This window comes from Theropithecus gelada, chromosome 10 (genome assembly GCF_003255815.1).
Source record: "Theropithecus gelada isolate Dixy chromosome 10, Tgel_1.0, whole genome shotgun sequence".
In the NCBI taxonomy this organism is placed as follows: domain Eukaryota; kingdom Metazoa; phylum Chordata; class Mammalia; order Primates; family Cercopithecidae; genus Theropithecus; species Theropithecus gelada.
The window spans coordinates 80,016,201-80,036,498 of record NC_037678.1 but is presented as its reverse complement, the minus strand read 5'-3'; the positions used below and the strand labels follow the sequence as shown (position 1 = coordinate 80,036,498).

At 39.4% G+C, this 20,298-nt stretch overlaps 1 protein-coding gene across 2 annotated transcripts in view; it reads right to left on the bottom strand.

The window, feature by feature from the left end:
• PLCB1 (phospholipase C beta 1) overlaps window positions 1-20,298 on the bottom strand; it is a 753,090-nt gene that overhangs the window by 199,350 nt on the left and 533,442 nt on the right. For both annotated transcript variants that reach the window (XM_025399458.1, XM_025399457.1), the window contains exon 10: window positions 89-235. In XM_025399458.1, the coding sequence (XP_025255243.1) occupies window positions 89-235 (147 nt within the window). The remainder of the gene's footprint in view (window positions 1-88; window positions 236-20,298) is intronic.

Below are 20,298 nucleotides of genomic sequence, written 5' to 3'. Positions count from 1 at the left end.
CACACTTCAGCTTCTGAACAACAGCAAGTAGAGGTTGGTGAAATTTGGTGAGACTGGCTAAAGTAACAAAGAACCAGAAAATTCATACCTGTGAGGTAGGTGTTGTGCGAGGAATTAATGAAATAGTGAGAAAGGGGCTGAGACATGTCTTCATTCAAATCCAGTTTCTCAGGTGAAACGACTCCGTTTTCTTCTCCACTCAGATAGCGCATGAACCCATCCACTGATATTTGTCCTGGAGGAAATGAAGTTACAAAGGATGTGAATGCATTCTTTTTATGAGTGTCAAGTTGCCTCTTTTTTTTTTTCCCCAGAAATATCTGGTAGTGTTCAAGGTAGAAGACAGCAGCCACAATTACATTTTAGTGTGGTTAAATAAGAGTGTAGGATTATGCTGTTTCACTACAATTATTTCCAAATGTCACAGATAATAGAGAAAAAATGTACTTACATGATCCCTACTGACTTTTCAGAGGATTTAAATAACTAAACACCAACTTCCTGTTTTCCAATATAAGACTGGGTATTACCTTTATGAATCAACACTAAAATGTTATCAGTGCTTATCTCTGTGTGATAGAATTTGGGGTAATTTTTCAATTTTTTTCTTATTAATATATGTTACTTTACAATCAAAATTATATACAAGCAGCCTGTAAGCCCAGCACTTTGGGAGACTGAGGTGGGTGGATCACTTGAGGTCAGGAGTTTGAGACTAGCCTGGTCAACATGTTGAAATCCTGTCTCTATTAAAAATACAAAAATTAGCTGGGCATGGTGGGCGCCTGTAATCTCAGCTACTTGTGAGGCTGAGGCAGGAGAACTGCTTGCACTCAGCAGGCGGAGGTTGCATGAGCCAAGATTGTGCCACTGCACTCTAGCCTGGGCGACAGAGTGAGACTCTTTCTCAAAATAAAAAATAAAAAATAAATTATTTACGAGTGGTTTTATTATTTAACATAATGTGAAAGTGTTTTCAAATAATGATATTTTTTTCTCTGAAACAGAAAATAAAGATACCCACAAACAAGTCTTTCCTAAAAATAAAAATTTGAATGCTCATGAAAAAAGATCCTTAAATCTCATATTAAGAATGATTTTACTTCAGATGGCAGAAATATGACACAGCTAATTTGGTTTACTCAGATTCTATTTAGAAATTTTTCTATGTTGTAACCTTTCTGAGTTGACTAATACTAAATATTGACAAAATTCTTTTGTCAACTTTATTGAGGTATAATTTAAAAAACTATATATTAAAGGTATACAACTGGATGTTTTGATACACGTATTGAGACAATTCTTTATCATAATAATCTTCATAGATACATAGGATCATCTTAACTATTTTGCTTTATCACTACAATTTGTTTCTTCAATCTTGACAATCAAAGCTTCAAAACAACAGCGCATTTGTGGGTAGTAAATATGTTGCCAACAAATGTCGGAGGGTAGCATTTTTTTTTTCTTGTTGAAACAGTTTTTTATTACTATAAAACTGGAATACGTTCATTAAAGTAAAACTGGGAAATGAGATAAACAGAGAGAAAAAATAAAACTTGTTTTGAACCTCCCTAACTTTTCTTTCAGAGATAACTACTGTTAAAATATTGCTGTGTATCCTTCCAGAAAAACACCCGTGTGTGCATAATTCTTTTATGGAGCTGTAATCATGCATATACACACATACATATAATTATAAATATAATTTAGTAACATTTGTACTAACTGAGCAATATATTATGAACATTTTTAATGTAAAAAGAAATTCTATGCAGGTAAATAACTATAGCTTAAAATATGCAACTATCTACATTTTTATATCATAAAATATAGCAGTATAATACAAAATAATATTCTATTATCATTGGTCATTAAAGTTGTTTCTAATTTTTTCACTAGTATAAATGACATTGACTTGACTACTCTGATGGTTACATCTTTGTATAAATACTTAATTATTTCTTCAGGATGAATTCCCAGAAATATAATTTCTGATTCAAAGACTTTGCATATTTTTGAGGATTTTAATACACATAACCAATTTCCTTTCTGTTAAAGTCCTAGCAATTGACTTTCACCAATGGTATATAAAAGTGTCTGTTTTCCTTCTCTTCACCCTTACTGCCAAACCTATCAGTAAAACGACGACATTTAACAATTCTAATTTTTACTGATTTAAACATTATTTATTCTTGATTGCTAAGAGGTGTGTCATCTGTAAATGGCAAAACTAGCACTGATTATTTACCACAGTAAAAATCTTTTCACATTCAATACGTTTCTCAAGGTGACTGATGACTGCTTTTCCCAAGTTCTGGAAACTCAATAGCTAAATTGCTTTTACTCTTGTCCAAGAATAAAAAATAAGAAGGAAAGTTTGTTTTGGCTCTTTTGATGAGAGGAGCTGCTTCATAAAGGAAAAACCTTCCTCCTGGGCTCGGGCAATCCTCCTGCCTCAGCCTCTTGAGTAGCTGAGACCACAGGCATGCGCCACCATGCCCAGGTAATTTTGTTTTTCTTTGTATTGACAGGGGTCTTCCTATGTTCCCCAGGCTGGTCTTGAACTCCTGTACTCAAGCGATCCTCCCACCACAGCCTCCCAAAGTCCTGAGATTATAGGCGTGAGCCACTGTGCTGGGCCTGGGCAGGTGCTTTTCACACTAGAATCTCTATTCCTCCCTTTCTCTCTATTTCCTTTCCTTCTCCCCTATCTCTTTGCCTTTCACTAATTTCACAAAGGTTTATTGAACATCTACCATACGATAAATGCACAGAAAAAATAAAGCACAGTAAATCACAGCCTCTGCCCTCAAAGAGCTCACTGTCTAATAGAAAATAAGGCCATTCACCCCTTGAAACCCAGGCATGAACACCTTTAAAAGCTGAATGTGCATGTATCTTTGTCGTCCCTGGTGTCTACTAGATGCTTTACGCACAGTGGGTGCTAAATCACCACTTCTTTTGGATGATTATTGGGATTCAAAATAGAAAATAAATTGTTTTGAAACTGGAAGATCACCAAAGACAGCACCATTTTGTTTGATTCTTGTGTTCTGATTAGGACAGATGATATGAAATTTGTAATATTTGCTGTTTTTAACCTATGCAAAAGACAATTTCATACAACTCAGTCTCTAACTAGCAATTCCTTAAAAGACAGGCAATAAATGCAAGTATCTTCAGGAGCCAGGAAAGGAAAGTAATGTAACTGCTGGATGAATGTGCATACTGGGGTAGTCACAGGGTATAGAAAACCGGCAAGTGTATGCTTGTAAACACATGCACATCACAGCAATAAAATAACTGTGCAATCTAATACAATGGTTTATTTTTTTTTTTTTTTTTTTTTTTTTTTTTTTTTTTTTTTTTTTGAGACTGAGTCTGGCTCTGTCGCCCAGGCTGGAGTGCGGTGGCCGGATCTCAGCTCACTGCAAGCTCCGCCTCCCGGGTTCACGCCATTCTCCTGCCTCAGCCTCCCGAGTAGCTGGGACCACAGGCGCCCGCCACTTCGCCCGGCTAGTTTTTTGTATTTTTTAGTAGAGACGGGGTTTCACCGTGTTAGCCAGGATGGTCTCGATCTCCTGACCTCGTGATCCGCCCGTCTCGGCCTCCCAAAGTGCTGGGATTACAGGCTTGAGCCACCGCGCCCGGCCAACAATGGTTTATTGAACATGAAAGAAGAACAAGAATGAAATGCAAGAATAAACATGCTTTGGTTTGATCAGCAACTTTTAAAAGCAAGACAAAAACAACATAGGCCAATAGGGCAGAAATGACAAATGGATTTTAACTTTAGTTCCAATTTCCATTTATTGTTAATGTCTTCTGGGTGCTTGTGTTGAGAAAGATTCCGAACCATGCCTGTGATGAATTTTGATGTCTGCCTTGGGTACAGGATAGAAAAGCGAGTGTATACGCATCATATATTTGTCATCCTCAAATGAAGATATTATAATTAAGGTCAAGGTATAATTTGGAACATGCACAGAATGTGTATCCAAGTTTTATTTAATTCATTGTTGAGGAATCCAGAAGATGTCAAAGCCAGGTCAAAGGAAGCTATGAGACACACATACACACACATATAAATACATATGTAGACATATATACACACATGTATGTATGTGTTTGTATGTGTATGTTTATGTGTTTGTATGTCTGTGTTTGTGTATTTTTGTCAACAAACACCAAGCAAATAAACCAAAAACCAAAAACACAACCTAGACAGATATTACTAAATTGAATACAGACTAGTTAATATCCTACAGGTCAAATAAACCATAACCTCTTTGGTTGTTTTCTCTACCTTTATTATCTCATTGGAATAAAAACTTTTAACATAATTTTTAGCATAGATTAAAATCAGTAAACAACAATAGTTTGGTGAGTGAGTGTGAGGATTATTTGTAATTATATTAAAGAATTTAAAAATTCCTAGTGAAGGAATTTACCTCACCTTAAATAAGAACAAAGATTGAGTTTGAAGGGCAGTCTGGGTAGAATATGACTGCAGACTACAAGTGAGCTTCTTGTAAACACATTCATATCATAGCAATAAAATAACTGTGCAATCAGGGAACTCTTAACTGTGAAACCAGGTATCAACTTTTCAATCCCAAAGCTTTGCCTTGCTAACAAAAGGAGCAAATGCTGAAGATTTTTGATACATTAAATGATTAGGCAGAGATATGTCAAAGTCAAGGAAAGCCAGTAAAATGTAAAGATAAAGAGCAGTCAGTTTGTAATCTTGTAGGTGTCAGTCAAGGGGTCAAGAGTATTTGCAAAAATACAGATGTTTTGTCACAACGAATTAGCCTAAAAAATAGTTCTGACTAGTAAAGACTTGGGGCAGAGAACAAACTCTGAGGATTTTCCTTCCACATAACCTTCAGCTGGAATATTGTTGTCACCATTGACTTAAATGCATTAGCCCTTTTCTATCAAACTTGCACTGTTTGTGAAAAATTTACAATTTTTTTCTGGTCCACTCTGGTCCACTGAGGCACATAGAAGAATGAAAAACCTTGAGAATTAAGATAAGAAAACACATTGCTTTTCTAAACAAATCAGTAACATTGCAAGAAATCCAGTTTTCTTCCATTCTTGTCACTGGTCAGGGACGAATTCCTCAATTATAGGATGAGTAATCTATATGGATGCCTCAGTCTCCTCTAGCTCTGAAAGTCTACGAATTCAATCAGGCTAATATAATAGGAATTATTTCTAGCTAAATTAAAACAAAATGTCCCATATTTGAGCGAGATTATGAAACATCAAACCACAATAAAAGCAATGCTACTATTTTCTGAAATAAAATCACCAGAAAGAAAAGTTGAGTTCAGAAGGATAAGCTTAGTTGACAAAGGCTAAAAATAAATTTCCTTACATATTTTGTTAATAATAAATCAGTATGCTTCCAATTGGACATGTCACTCATATAATAGCATTTAAAGGTTTTCATAAACATACATGGTGTTTGTACCATTTCCAGCTGAAGTACGAAAAATGTAAATCCCTCAAAGAATAGGAAAAACAATCCTCCTAAAGATGTCAGAAAGACATCAATTCAAAATTCTGCTATGACGTAATGATACCTTCCAGAGATGCTTTAAAATCATGCTTTATAACTCTGCAGTGTATTCAGTGACACTCAGTGAGATGCCATCATGCTTGCAAATACATACAAAGGTCCTTGAGTATTTACTGGGCTATGGGCTACTCCAATGCCTCCTCTACACTCAGGGCCATCCCACTGGCCTTGCAACAATTAAGAATGAGGAAGAGCTGTGTCCAGAAAAGGGAGCCCTGGAGAACATAAAGGAAGAATGGTCTAGCAGAGCATTGTGGAGTGGTTCTCTCATCTTCTCAGGTTCAGATCCCTTTATCTATGGGCTTCTAAAAACCTACTTTTAAGGAGACATTCTGGATTGACCCTCCTGTTTCAGGTACTTCGGAAAAGATGTTTTCAGCTCATATTTCTCCAGGAACAGCAAAATGTTTTGAATGCACCCTGGAGCTGGGGCACTCCTTACTGGTGATTATCAATGAACACATTTTTACTGAGGGTGTATCTCTATGTGTCAAGGATTGGAAATACCAAGGATGTGTCCATCAGAGCATTGCTTTTCAAGAACTTAAAAACATGGAACATAAAATTCCTCTTTGATTCCTGTTGCTGATCAGTTCAGGTTTCTATTCATTTAGTGTAGTTCTTAGTGCATATAACACTAAAGAGTTTGAAATTGCAGCCCACACACTCAGTTAGTGGACAAACACACTAATTTCATGTTGGCCAGATAGGAACCTTCTTGAGGATGTAAATTTCAGGACTCTTCTGAAAGAAGCAATTCATTCTGATCCAGCTCTGCTCCAGTTTCCCTTCTACCATTCTGCTGCCCAAGTCTGGTAGAAGGTGAAGAAAAATCAGTCAGCTTTGATTGCTGATGGGCTAAGTTTACAAGGAGGGAGTAGGGAGGGGCTGAATGCGGCCAGCGTGTGGAGTCACCAAGGGGAGCTAAGAAGCCACCTGTGTGATTTGCTCTTGATACGCAGATACCACTTCAGGAGACAAGTATAGGAAAAACAACATGGTCAAAAAGTCAAGGGTTATCTGCTAAATTTAGAATTATTCTATGGCTGTGATCCAGCACTACTTTTACTAGGACAGTTAAGAGAAACACACTTCTTCACATCTCCTTACTTAGAAGCAAACACTTTCAAATCTTTTAGCAGAAGCTTTTGGTATTTACATCTGTATCTCAAAAGAATATGCATGTATTGCTATTTTTGACTTACCACCATGAAGGATGAGAATATTGCTCTTTCTTATCTCTACTCCTGTAGCACATGTATACATTACTCCCATTCTTTCAGAGATAGTTATACTATGATTTAGTTACAGTGTTCAGTGTTTATGTTATCATAAACACTGTGTGTGTTCAGGGTTGAGTCATACAGTAACCTAACAATTATTTTTATCTTCATGAATAATTTTTTTATTTTCCCTATAGTTAATAATTATCTTGTTTTATCATTTGCTTAATTTTTTGCATATATCTCCAGTCCAACTCCAAAGTATCCACCGGTTAGCTAAAGGGTTTTGCAATATGCACAGATATAACAAGTGTTCTCTTTGTTAGATTCTCTTGAAGCGTTTTCTGGAGCCTTTTACCTGCTCCAATCTAGACTGATTAATTTCTGTTTTCTTCACTTCTATTTTGTGCTAAATCTCTTTTATTTATTCCATGTCTTCCCCTTTCATTGTTGATTTTTTGATTTTAGTTGGAGCACATTGGTCAGTAGCTTCCAGAGAAAGAGTTCATGAATATTAAGTTTCTCAAGCGTTGCGTGTCTAAAAACGACTTCTTTTTTTTTTTTTTTTTTCTTTTTTTTTTTTTTTTTTTTAAATTTATTTATTATTATTATACTGTAAGTTGTAGGGTACATGTGCATAACGTGCAGGTTTGTTACATATGTATACTTGTGCCTTGTTGGTGTGCTGCACCCATCAACTCGTCATTTACATCAGGTATAACTCCCAATGCAATCCCTCCCCCCGCCCCCCTCCCCATGATAGGCCCCGGTGTGTGATGTTCCCCTTCCCGAGTCCAAGTGATCTCATTGTTCAGTTCCCACCTATGAGTGAGAACATGCGGTGTTTGGTTTTCTGTTCTTGTGATAGTTTGCTAAGAATGATGGATTCCAGCTGCATCCATGTCCCTACAAAGGACACAAACTCATCCTTTTTTATGGCTGCATAGTATTCCATGGTGTATATATGCCACATTTTCTTAATCCAATCTGTCACTGATGGACATTTGGGTTGATTCCAAGTCTTTGCTATTGTGAATAGTGCTGCAATAAACATACGTGTGCATGTGTCTTTATAGCAGCATAATTTATAATCCTTTGGGTATATACCCAGTAATGGGATGGCTGGGTCATATGGTACATCTAGTTCTAGATCCTTGAGGAATCGCCATACTGTTTTCCATAATGGTTGAACTAGTTTACAATCCCACCAACAGTGTAAAAGTGTTCCTATTTCTCCACATCCTCTCCAGCACCTGTTGTTTCCTGACTTTTGAATGATCGCCATTCTAACTGGTGTGAGATGGTATCTCATTGTGGTTTTGATTTGCATTTCTCTGATGGCCAGTGATGATGAGCATTTTTTCATGTGTTTGTTGGCTGTATGAATGTCTTCTTTTGAGAAATGTCTATTCATATCCTTTGCCCACTTTTTGATGGGGTTGTTTGTTTTTTTCTTGTAAATTTGTTGGAGTTCTTTGTAGGTTCTGGATATTAGCCCTTTGTCAGATGAGTAGATTGCAAAAATTTTCTCCCATTCTGTAGGTTGCCTGTTCACTCTGATGGTAGTTTCTTTTGCTGTGCAGAAGCTCTTTAGTTTAATGAGATCCCATTTGTCAATTTTGGCTTTTGCTGCCGTTGCTTTTGGTGTTTTAGACATGAAGTCTTTGCCCATGCCTATGTCCTGAATGGTACTACCTAGGTTTTCCTCTAGGATTTTTATGGTATTAGGTCTAACATTTAAGTCTCTAATCCATCTTGAATTAATTTTCGTATAAGGAGTAAGGAAAGGATCCAGTTTCAGCTTTCTACTTATGGCTAGCCAATTTTCCCAGCACCATTTATTAAATAGGGAATCCTTTCCCCATTTCTTGTTTCTCTCAGGTTTGTCAAAGATCAGATGGCTGTAGATGTGTGGTATTATTTCTGAGGACTCTGTTCTGTTCCATTGGTCTATATCTCTGTTTTGGTACCAGTACCATGCTGTTTTGGTTACTGTAGCCTTGTAGTATAGTTTGAAGTCAGGTAGCGTGATGCCTCCAGCTTTGTTCTTTTGACTTAGGATTGTCTTGGAGATGCGGGCTCTTTTTTGGTTCCATATGAACTTTAAAGCAGTTTTTTCCAATTCTGTGAAGAAACTCATTGGTAACTTGATGGGGATGGCATTGAATCTATAAATTACCTTGGGCAGTATGGCCATTTTCACGATATTGATTCTTCCTATCCATGAGCATGGTATGTTCTTCCATTTGTTTGTGTCCTCTTTTATTTCGCTGAGCAGTGGTTTGTAGTTCTCCTTGAAGAGGTCCTTTACATCCCTTGTAAGTTGGATTCCTAGGTATTTGATTCTCTTTGAAGCAATTGTGAATGGAAGTTCATTCATGATTTGGCTCTCTGTTTGTCTGTTACTAGTGTATAAGAATGCTTGTGATTTTTGCACATTAATTTTGTATCCTGAGACTTTGCTGAAGTTGCTTATCAGCTTAAGGAGATTTTGGGCTGAGACAATGGGGTTTTCTAAATATACAATCATGTCATCTGCAAAGAGGGACAATTTGACTTCTTCTTTTCCTAACTGAATACCCTTGATTTCTTTCTCTTGCCTGATTGCCCTAGCCAGAACTTCCAACACTATGTTGAATAGGAGTGGTGAGAGAGGGCATCCCTGTCTTGTGCCAGTTTTCAAAGGGAATTTTTCCAGTTTTTGCCCATTCAGTATGATATTGGCTGTGGGTTTGTCATAAATAGCTCTTATTATTTTGAGGTACGTTCCATCAATACCGAATTTAATGAGCGTTAAAAACGACTTCTTTATAAACTTGCACACTTGATTGCTAGTTTTGCTGGGCACAGTATTTTGGATTGGATTTTTTTTTTTATGATTTTTGTGGAAAAATTTTCTCCACTGTCTTTTAGCCCTGTTAAGAGGTTTGAAGACTTTGTGATTCACAATCCTAAAAACAGGTGTGTGGCCTGTTTTGTTTTGGTTTTTGTCCCTCTGGCAATTTCTAGCACTTTTGGTCCCTGTTTCTTAAAATTTCACAATGATATGCTTTGGCATAGGTTTATCTATCCCCTATGCTGGGCACTCTTTGAAACCTTCCAGTCTGAAAGCTGTGGTCTTGTTTGGAAAAAAATTTTTATGAATTATGATAATTTCCTCTGTTTTTTCATTCTGGAATATTATTTGTCTGGATTTTAAACTTTTTTTTGAGACGGAGTTTTGCTCTTGTTGCCCAGGCTGGAGTGCAATGGTGCGATCTCGGCCCACCGCAACCGCCGCCTCCCTGGTTCAAGCGATTCTCCTGCCTCAGCCCCCCAAGTAGCTGGGGTTACAAGCGTGCACCACCACACCCAGCTAATTTTGTACTTTTAGTAGAGATGGGGTTTCTCCATGTTGGTCAGGCTGATCTCGAACTCCCGACCTCAGGTAATCTGCCCACGTCAGCCTCCCAAAGTGCAGGGATTACAGGCATGAGCCAACACACCTGACCAGATTTTAAACTTTTATACATTTTTCTCTCCAATCTCTCATTTAATTTTTTTGCTTTACTCTCTAAAAGATTTCCTCAACTGTATTTCCACCTTTTTTCAGACTGTTTTGTTTTTGTGTTTAACAGCCAGTTTATGTTCTCTGACATTTATTGAAAAAAATAGCATTCTGTTCTTTTTCATGGACATAATATATTTGGTTATTTTTCTATGGACATTAATGATACGTGTATACTTCACACATTCTCACTACATAGTCATTATTTCCTACAAAGTTACTTTTTTTTCCCTGCTTTTTCCTATTTTTAAGGAAGTTTTCCTCATATGTCTAGTAGCATTTAATTATCTGTTCATATTTCAAATTGGCAGACTAAAAAGCTGATTGGATTTCTGGATGTGTTTGCTGCCCTTGAAAAGTATGAGAGTTGGTAAGGCATCATTGCAGAGGGATCTGTCTTTTTCTCTTTTGGAGTAATACCCTAATATTGATATCTTTAGGTCTTTACTCTTAGGCAGATTAGAGTCTTGGGAGAAGTTCTTTCTAATCTCTTGCCACGATAGAGTGAAGGCCTGGATGCCAGCATTCTAGAGCAAGATTGGAGAAGAATGAGGGAGGTCTCAGCATTTTTTGGTATGCTTACGATCACTTTATCTTCCTTCCTTCCTTCCTTCCTCCCTTCCTCCCTTCCTTCCTTTTCTTTCTTTCTCTTCAAACAGAGTCTCGCTCTGTCACACAGGCTAGAGTGCAGTGGTGTTATCTTGCCTCACTGCAACCTCTGCCTCCTGGGTTCAGGTGATTCTCCTGTCTCAGCCTCCCGAGTGGCTGGGACTATAGGCACATGCCACCACGCCTGGCTAATTTTTGCATTTTTAGTAGAGACAGGGTTTCACCAGGCTGGTCTGGAACACCTGACCTCAGGTGATCTGCCCGTTTCAGCCTCCCAAAGTGTTGGGATTACAGGCGTGAGCCATTGCGCCCGGTCTATAGCCTGCTTTCACCTGGGCTTTGTGTTATCCTCAAAACCCTCTGTTTTCCTGACTCCAGCGAATAAATAAATAAATAAATAGTCTCTGTAAGGTGGGAGTTCTGACTGTTCCTTAAGTAGCTGTCAACTATCCTCTTTGTTTTATGCCTTATCTTGAATCCCACTTCCAGAGGAAACAAACATCATCAATTTCTGAGACTTTTAAGGTTTTTTTATACCTTGGATTGGTTCCAGGTTTTCACACAGATGACCATTGATCAGGTTCTCAGATCTGTTAACTGCTGTAAACATATAGCCAGATGCCTAAATTATGTAATGGTCGTCTCTTATCTATTATCCCTCACCCTTGCCAGATTACGCCCTTAAAAGTCTCTCTTAATGGAGTTTTGGTGTGGTTTCAAGAAAGATCAGTTAGTTGAATATGTTCAACCTACCATATTTCTCCTGAAGTTCCATGATTCTACTATATCTTACTGCAGATATTTTTGTTGATTAAGTTTAAAAGTCAGATCTTACATTTCTTATCTTTGATCTTAGTATTTGCAGGGAATGTTGAATCCGATGGGAAGAACAGGTCTTCTGCTTTGCCTGGCAGGGACTTACCGTGGAATTCTCTGACTTTCTTTATATTTTTTCTAATGAAAAGTATGCAGTGACTAATCTCTTACCACAGATGGCACTGTATGGATGATCTGTCAGGTTTTCCTTGCTATATCCTTTCCTAGGTAGAGTGCCATCACAGCCACAGAGGAAGCTTGAGCTCCTAGGTACTTATTAGGTGGGAAATAGCTTGGATATCTTGGCTTCTCTTGCCAATCTCACAAGGCTGCTTGTGTGGAACAGGTGCGGTGGTGTGTGCAAGAAGCAGTCAACTCCCCACGTTTCTAAAGGAGTGATCAGTCAAGCTGACCTTTGATTTTCTGAGTGCTGGTGACTTGTCCAACTCCCATCATGGTGGTCATCGGATATGTTGATACTTGATTCAATCGCCAGGAAATTATGTCCAGATTTGTAATTCTATACCCTAAGTCTGTCATGTAAAGTTGCAATTTTAATTCAAAACACTGCTAGATAAATTATACTACTAAATCTAAAAAAAAATTAAGGAGACTTCTAGAACTAAATTCTAAGATGATAAAATAAATCATGTGTTCAATCCTGTCATATTTGAGAGTTGACATATTTCCTCCTTTATCCTTCACCAGTCCCTCTTACACTTTTCCAAAACAAGCAGCAACAAAGCATTTGACCTTTTGCTTCAGGGAAGAAAGGGATGGCAGAGAAAGAAGAATGAAAAGGCACATTTTTCTGCTTGGTCCTGGGGACATTCTCATACCAAGGCTTCCTTGTCCTCAAGTCTAGGAGAAACCGCAGACAAGCCTGATGTCCTGAAGAGAGAAGCTCTGTGGCTCCTTTCCCAGAAGGTGCTCCAGAAAGTTGCTGCTGGTATTCCCAAGCAGCCAGAACCCAGAGAAGCAGAAGTGTCTAAGTAGATGGGCCTGAGCCTTAGGGAGTTCCTCCTCGGTCCACCCAAGGGTGGCAAAGATGGAGCCGAGCCTGTGGTTATGAAAAGGATGGTCAATGACCAAGACCAGAAAAGAATGAGATGACGCAGGGCTACCAGCTTGGACCAGATTCCCTCTCTGATGCCCAGGCACTAGGGAAGGCTCTTAGTGCTTAGCCACCACTCTAGGTTATTTCAAAATAGAAATTGAGAGAGAGAGAGAGAGAGAGAGAGAGACTTGTTTTGAGTGCACTGAGACTCTTCTCAAATGCAAATGTTACCACAACATGAAGCCTTTCCTGAGTAGCCCATACAAATAGCAATCTCTCCTGCTGGCACTCCTGTCTCATATGCTGTTTAATATTTCTCCATAGCATTTATCACCATCTGTCATTCTACTAATAGATATATTTTCTGGTATGCTAGCTTTGGTCTCTTCCTCCAGGGATTATGAGTTTCATGAGGATGGAGTGTCTTAGTTTGTGTTTCCCTCGAAGGAAATGAGACAGAACATGTACTTGAAGGTGATCCCATTTAAGGGGAGAGGGAGCTGGAGTATTTACACCAAGTCCCATCAGTCATTGTTTGAGAACTGCTTCCAGGGTGATAATTCCTCAGTACTCTTTGGCCAACTGCACCCTTGGGAAGAGGGGGCTCTGGAAGCTAAACAGAGCCTTCAGCAAAGAGATGCAGGCGCTCAGTGGGAAGTCCAGCAGACACGCAGTGTTCCTCCAGTTCACTGCTGATCTTTAGAACTCATAACAGTGCCTGGCTTGTAAATGCTCAGTAAATATTAATTGAAAAAACGATTATTTGGTGCCTGAATATTAACATTTATGTATTAATTTATATTGTGAGTGGTTTTGTGCTTCATCTTGGCAACCAGATATCTCAAACGATATTGTATCATAGACAACTAAAAATGGCAATTCCGAATTCAGCCATAAATGACACTGTAAAGGAAGGACTAAGAAGAAAACATCAAAGAAATGCAATGAACAGCTCACAGACCAGAACCAAGAGGCCCCACAGGCATTGACTAATGGTACCTTGAAGGCCAACAAATATGCAGAAGAAAGACAGGGAGGATTTGGGGGGCAGAGTCCTGACAAAGTCTTAGAAAGATTGAAAGTTTTATCCTTACGTCCTACCTCTGCCTAGCAGAAGTGCTAACCAGACAGCATTAAATGCTCAAAGCTATCAAAATAGACCAGGAAAGGGGACTAGAATAATTCAGAATAGGCCAAATCAATCCTTAATTGACAGCAGAGTTGGCTGTACTTCATGACATTGCACATTGTGAACCACCTGCTCCATCAGTGCCCTCTCTTCTTAGCTTCCTTTGCTCAGCCCTGGTAGAGTTTCCTATTAGATTCACAAGTAAAGGATCTGAAATAATATAATAGGCTCTCACTTTCCACCAAGTTCATGAATGTGACTTTATTTATTTATTTATTTATTTTTGAGATGGAGTCTGGCTCTGTTGCCCAGTCTGGAGTGCGGTGGCACGATCTCAGCTTACTGCAACCTCTGCCTCCCAGGTTCAAGTCATTCTCCTGCCTCAGCCTCGTGAGTAGCTGGGATTACAGGCACACACCAGCATGCTCGGCTAATTTCTATATTTTTAGTAGAGAGGGGGCTTCACCATGTTGGCCAGGCTGATCTTGAACTCCTGACCTCAAGTCATCCGCCTGCCTCGGCCTCCCAAAGTGCTGGGAATACAGATGTGAGCCACCGTGCCTGGCCAAATGTAACTTTAAATAAGGTCAGTTAACACAAGCGGATGCTCCTCATTTAACTGAAATTTCTGAGCGCAGTAGCAAGTCCTCAGCACCTTATTCTCTCATTACACTCTGCATGAGCTCTGTGACCCAGGGGAAGAAAAAAGTACATAGGGCATAGTCAAAAACTAATCCTTAAATACAACTCATGGCATATTGCTAAGGTCTCTGGAAGGGGCCCCATTGAGGCTCTTCCCTGCTCGATATGCTAATTGGATGGTTAGCTAGGATATGCCCCCATCATGCCATTAAAGAACTAGCATGGAACTGCTCCTGAGCTAGTCCTAAAAGCAGTTTAAGGCAGCAGCAGCAAAGTGCTAAAGGAAAAAGGATCAAGGAAAGAAAATGTGGCAGGCCATGCTTATACATGCAGTACTAAAAAACAAAACAAAACAAAACAAAAAAGGTATGACAGGAAAGTGCAAGGAAAAAGAGAGCCTTAGAAGAGTTTCATGATTTAAAATATTTCCAGCATATTGTTGAACAATCTTTTATGATACGCTACTTGCTATATGCAAGCATTAACTCATTTCATCCTCACAGTAACTCTGTAAGTGGCTACTTCTATGACTATTTTACAGATGGGAAACCTGAGGCAAGTAGCTTGCTCAAGGTTTGTGCCCAAAGATAAGGTGGCTCAAGTAGCTTGCTGAAGGTTGCTCAAGGTTACAACTCATAAGTGAATAAGTTGGGCTTTGAGCCCAGGCGGTCAGGCTTTGTGTTTCATGCCATTAAACATGATGCTATGCTGCTTGCTGTAGAAGACATCACACATCATCTAGTGATAGAAGAAGGTAAATAACCATAATTATCATAATAATGGGAGCTACTATTACTGAGCATTGACCACACGCCAGGCATAGAAATCCTATGAGAGACATACTTTTAAATTCCCATTTTCAGTTAAGTTAACGGAGGCTTAGAGATGTTAGCAACTTGTCTGAGGGCACAGGGTTATTTAGTGTGAAATGGATCTGGATACCATGCCTGGGCAATGGAGAGACGGATAGTGGTGGGTAGGGTTGATAGTGCTTATCCACATAACTTTCCTAACACGGCCTGGACTGGTGGCATGGACGATGGGGAGGAAAGGTGTCCTGCCTTCTTGGCAGTTGGCTTCAGTCTGGGCACTCTGCATTGGTCCTAAAAATAATCCTAAATGTGACCAAGGCAGAGTTTTCCCAGGATTTACTTATCTCTCTAAAACGTGTTACTTTAATCTTTCTGTGTAAAGAAGCTGAGCTCCGGCGGACAAATGACCCATTTGGCAGAGGCGTGAGGATTAGCTCTTTGATTTGAATTTGTCTATCAAGGTCCAAATTCTTTTCCCAACTTAATTTACATTCTAATCTCTGCAAGTAATTTAAAAGCATCCTCTAGCATTTTTATCCTCCAACCCATGAATCTGATTTTTAGGAAGAAAAATGAAATATAATAGAAAACTTGTCATGCCAACATGAGGACAAGAGAAATGGTGAACACAAGAAGTGACATTGTTTTGTGGGCTTTGCAAAAAATATGCAGGTTAGCTTTAAAAAATAAAAACAGCTGAACCCATGCAAATGACATCTTCAGAGCTCTGCAGCACAGAGAAATCTACAAATTTTGCCTTGGAAGACAGATGGCCCATAAATCCACGTAGAATCATCACAGTCAAGATGGGAAAACTGGACAATGTGTCTGCCAGCTTGCATGGACACCAGCCTCCTTCTACTGTGCCAAATGCCAATTAGGCAGGATCTGGCACTCAGATGTTTGGATGTCACCGGGATTAGGTGGTTGAGAATCCATTCATCATTGCTCAATCTTCACTCTTAATGCAATAATACCAGAGCATACTGGAATGCTACCAGCCCAGTGGTTTAGCACCTCCTTAAATCACTTCTAAGCACAGCACTGAAAAGCAATTTCTCGGCTCACGTTTTTTCCTGGTGCTTTGGGCCTTGCAAATTCTGCTAGATCAGCTCACAGAAAGTCAGTGCAGATGGCATTAATATCCCATGGCTCACCAAAGTCTATTTGCCTATTTTAAGAAATAATCTAAATGTTCCCTTCTCAACTATCTTTGCCTGGGCACAAATTTTCCTATCACATTGGTCAGCTAACTGTGCTTTTGTACATTATATGAACTTCACTGGCGTCTTTGGTTATTTTACCATTTTTCCCCCTAAATCTGGAGTCGGTATGTTCTGCACCTGTTTCCATGTGTTATTATTTTATCTTAAGTTGAAAAGTGTCACATACTGTTATTCCATCTTGATTGCAAAAACTGTGCTATTACCATAACTATGTGCAAATACAGCTCCAAGATATGGTGTGATAATGGCCCCTAAATGGCTATGTACTCTTCTCAAAAGCTCCTGCAGATTGGCTCTTCACACAATGCTCACAGCTTTCTGTGTCCCTGCAGTTTCCCCTGTATTAAGTTGTACTATTTGATGTGGTTTTGTGTGAAAATTCTTAATAATAACACCTTACTTTGATTTAACACTTTCCCTTTTTCTTTTTTTTTTTTTTTTTTTTTTTTTTTTTTTTTTTTTGAGGCAGAGTCTCGCTCTGTCGCCCAGGCTGGAGTGCAGTGGCGCGATCTCAGCTCACTGCAAGCTCCGCCTCCCGGGTTTACGCCATTCTCCTGCCTCAGCCTCCCGAGTAGCTGGGACTACAGGCGCCGCCACCTCGCCCGGCTAATTTTTTGTATTTTTAGTAGAGATGGGGTTTCACTGTGTTAGCCAGGATGGTCTCGATCTCCTGACCTCGTGATCCGCCCGTCTCGGCCTCCCAAAGTGCTGGGATTACAGGCTTGAGCCACCGCGCCCGGCCAACACTTTCCCTTTTTCAAAGTATTGTCACATCTGTGAGTTTATTTACTCCTCATCATTCTATTTGGTAGGTAGAAGACAGTTTTATTATTTAACATGACAGAGAAGCAAACTTGTCCCAAGAGAGATTAAACAGCCCCTTTAAAATGACATAGAAAGATAAGAACAGAATCCAGATTAGAACCTGTCCCTCTTAAATACAGCTTTAGAGCTGTGTTTGGAACATAGATTTGCAGAAGGACTGATTTATCATTTAAAATTAGAGGTTCTCAGAGGGTAGGAAACCAATTTCCATTGCCTTTTATGAATACACTGTCACAGTGCTTTATGAGAGGAGACCCTCCACAGTGGTTCCTGACCATAATACAAACGAGGAAAAATGTTCTAGTTCCTTCACCAGAATGTCATGTTTCTTGATCAAATTGGACATTGGCTTTGTATGAGCAAGGACCATGACCTTCACTTTGTTTATATCTCTTCCATAGTCTAGCATAAAGGCAGGCCCAGAATATTACGTTCTCATTAATGCTTTCTGATGAGCTACTTAAAACAGGTTATCTTTTAGTGCCCTACATGCCACTTGTCTCTCATTTGGCCCTCTGCTCTGCAGCATAAAGCACAGCATGGAATGCCAGTTTCCTCTTCAGATGCCTTCAGCACATCCTTCCCCACTGTACTGACTACAGAGGAGGTTCTACTACATTGAGAACCCTGATAGATGAAGAATGGTGCCCTTTCATTGTCTGACTCAAGGGTTGACACAGGTAGCAAGACTAAAAAAACTGTGTGTTGAGTAAATAAACCAACAAGTAAGTCAAGAATAGCATGAAGGGTTCCAGTCAGGTCACAAATGTTACATCTTTAGACTTACCTCTCAATAGCTCATTCTCAAACAGTATAACAAGTCAAATTACTGGACCATCCAAAGAGTCGGTTTCCTCATTGTAAAATGGGAATAATAATATGGACTTGAAGACTTGTCTGAGGTTTTGTACAAGAAATAGAAAAGCTGAAAAATGTGCCATGGCAATTTGCAGGTAAAGAGCTTAGAGCAATTCCAGAAACTCCCCATAATGTCAATAAACAAAACTTCAAGCTTCCCTTGCACATAGTTATTCAATAGATATTTGCTAGATGAATGAATGGATATTAGCTAGATGAATAAATGGAAATGAATCGCATTATATCTTGTTTTATAATTGTTTGTAATATTAGAATTTTCTCCTTGGCTCCTTGAGAGCAAATACTTTATCTGGACTTTGTTCCTCTTTCTAGCAGTTCATAAGTTAGATGGGTAACACATGATTGTTAAAGTGTCCACACAACTGCATTAGGTATATGTTAGAATAAAGAAATGCATTCAATAAGCATCAGGTACTTTGAAGGATCTCTTTTTTGACATGCTGGAGATTCTTGTTATAGCTGCAGAGTGAGGTGGGAACATCTTTTTTAGTATCGTGAACAGTGTTTTGCTGGTAATAATATCATAGCAGACTGTATTGGTGCTCCAGGAGATACAGCTGAGCTGGACTTGTATCTGCATCTCTGCCTGATGACTGACTTCATGTGGTGCAGGCTGGAAGGGCCTAAGAATTAACACTTTCTAAGAGCATCCTCCAACAATGGCTGTGGTTGGGAATGACTGTCTTGACAACACGTTTTTTGTAAGCTGCTGTCTCTTCCTCATTCACACTCCCTACTGCCCTACTAGTACTTCCTGGAATCACCTTTCAAACTCTGTGGACTTGAATCTCCTTTTAAAGTTGGCTTCTGGGAAAACCCCCAACAAAGACACACAGCCACGTTGTTCAGAAGCATTTTTTTGGGCTTATTTTCTACATATAAGGTAGAACGCTTAGGTAAGAAGTTTGATTTTGTTCATCATTCTCAATTAACTCTTCTGTTAAAATAATGCTATCCCTAGCTTAGAGGTCATCTTTGCTGTCACAGCTGGCATCCTAGAGACTGCAGTGATTCAGAGTTAGGACAGATCTTCCAGAATCTACATAAGAGATTAGTGAAATCCTTGCTCCCTTTCCACTTCCTGGCAGGATTCCCTACCACGGTACATTTTTCAGCTTTTCTATTAAGGGTTAGGGTGGAAGGTCCCTCCCTCACTTAATCTGGTTTCCCTGTGGTTTGTTTTTTTTTCTGCATTCGACCTGTTTCCCTCCCACTTATCTGTTGTATCACATTGATTATTGACAAGACCCTGGATAATGCCAATGTTAGGAGCCAAATGCCTGTGGCTCTGCGGCCTCTCTCCCTCTCAACACAGTACAACCTGTCAGCCTATTTTGACTGAGCCAGAGTCCCCTGCCCCCCACCCCTACATTGCAACCTACTCCTAGACCCTGCTGACAAGGGGAAAGGTATACTAGCCAACAATTATCAATGCCATGTTCTGCTGGGAGGTCACATCTAGGAGGAAAGAATCCATTCTCTGCTGTGTCCCAGTAGCTCTCACATGAAATGGCAAGGCACCTCTGAAAGGTGTGATGAAGGAAAGAAGTTTTAACAAGACTCAGCAGACAATGAGGTTGATGAGGCTACCAAGCTCACTTCTCTATTGGACTGGCATTTGATTTTACCTTTTACTATTTATATTTTTCCTGTCTGGTTATTTTCTGAACAAAGAACATTTCAGCTGTGGGTAGATGGAGCTGTGACTTTCTGGCCAGAGCTGTGGGCCTGAGTAGACACTGAGGTCACTGAAAGAAAGAAGAAAACAAACAGGATTCCTGGGCCAGGCCTTTGCCTTTCCTCAGGCCCCGGCCCTGCCTTCTGGGAATAAAGGAAATGTAATAAGGGAAAGGAAAGCAAATGGAGTTGCCAGGTCAACCAATGAACAATAGATCCACAATGACTATCTTGAAACTTTTTTTCATTCTTAGGCAATGTGA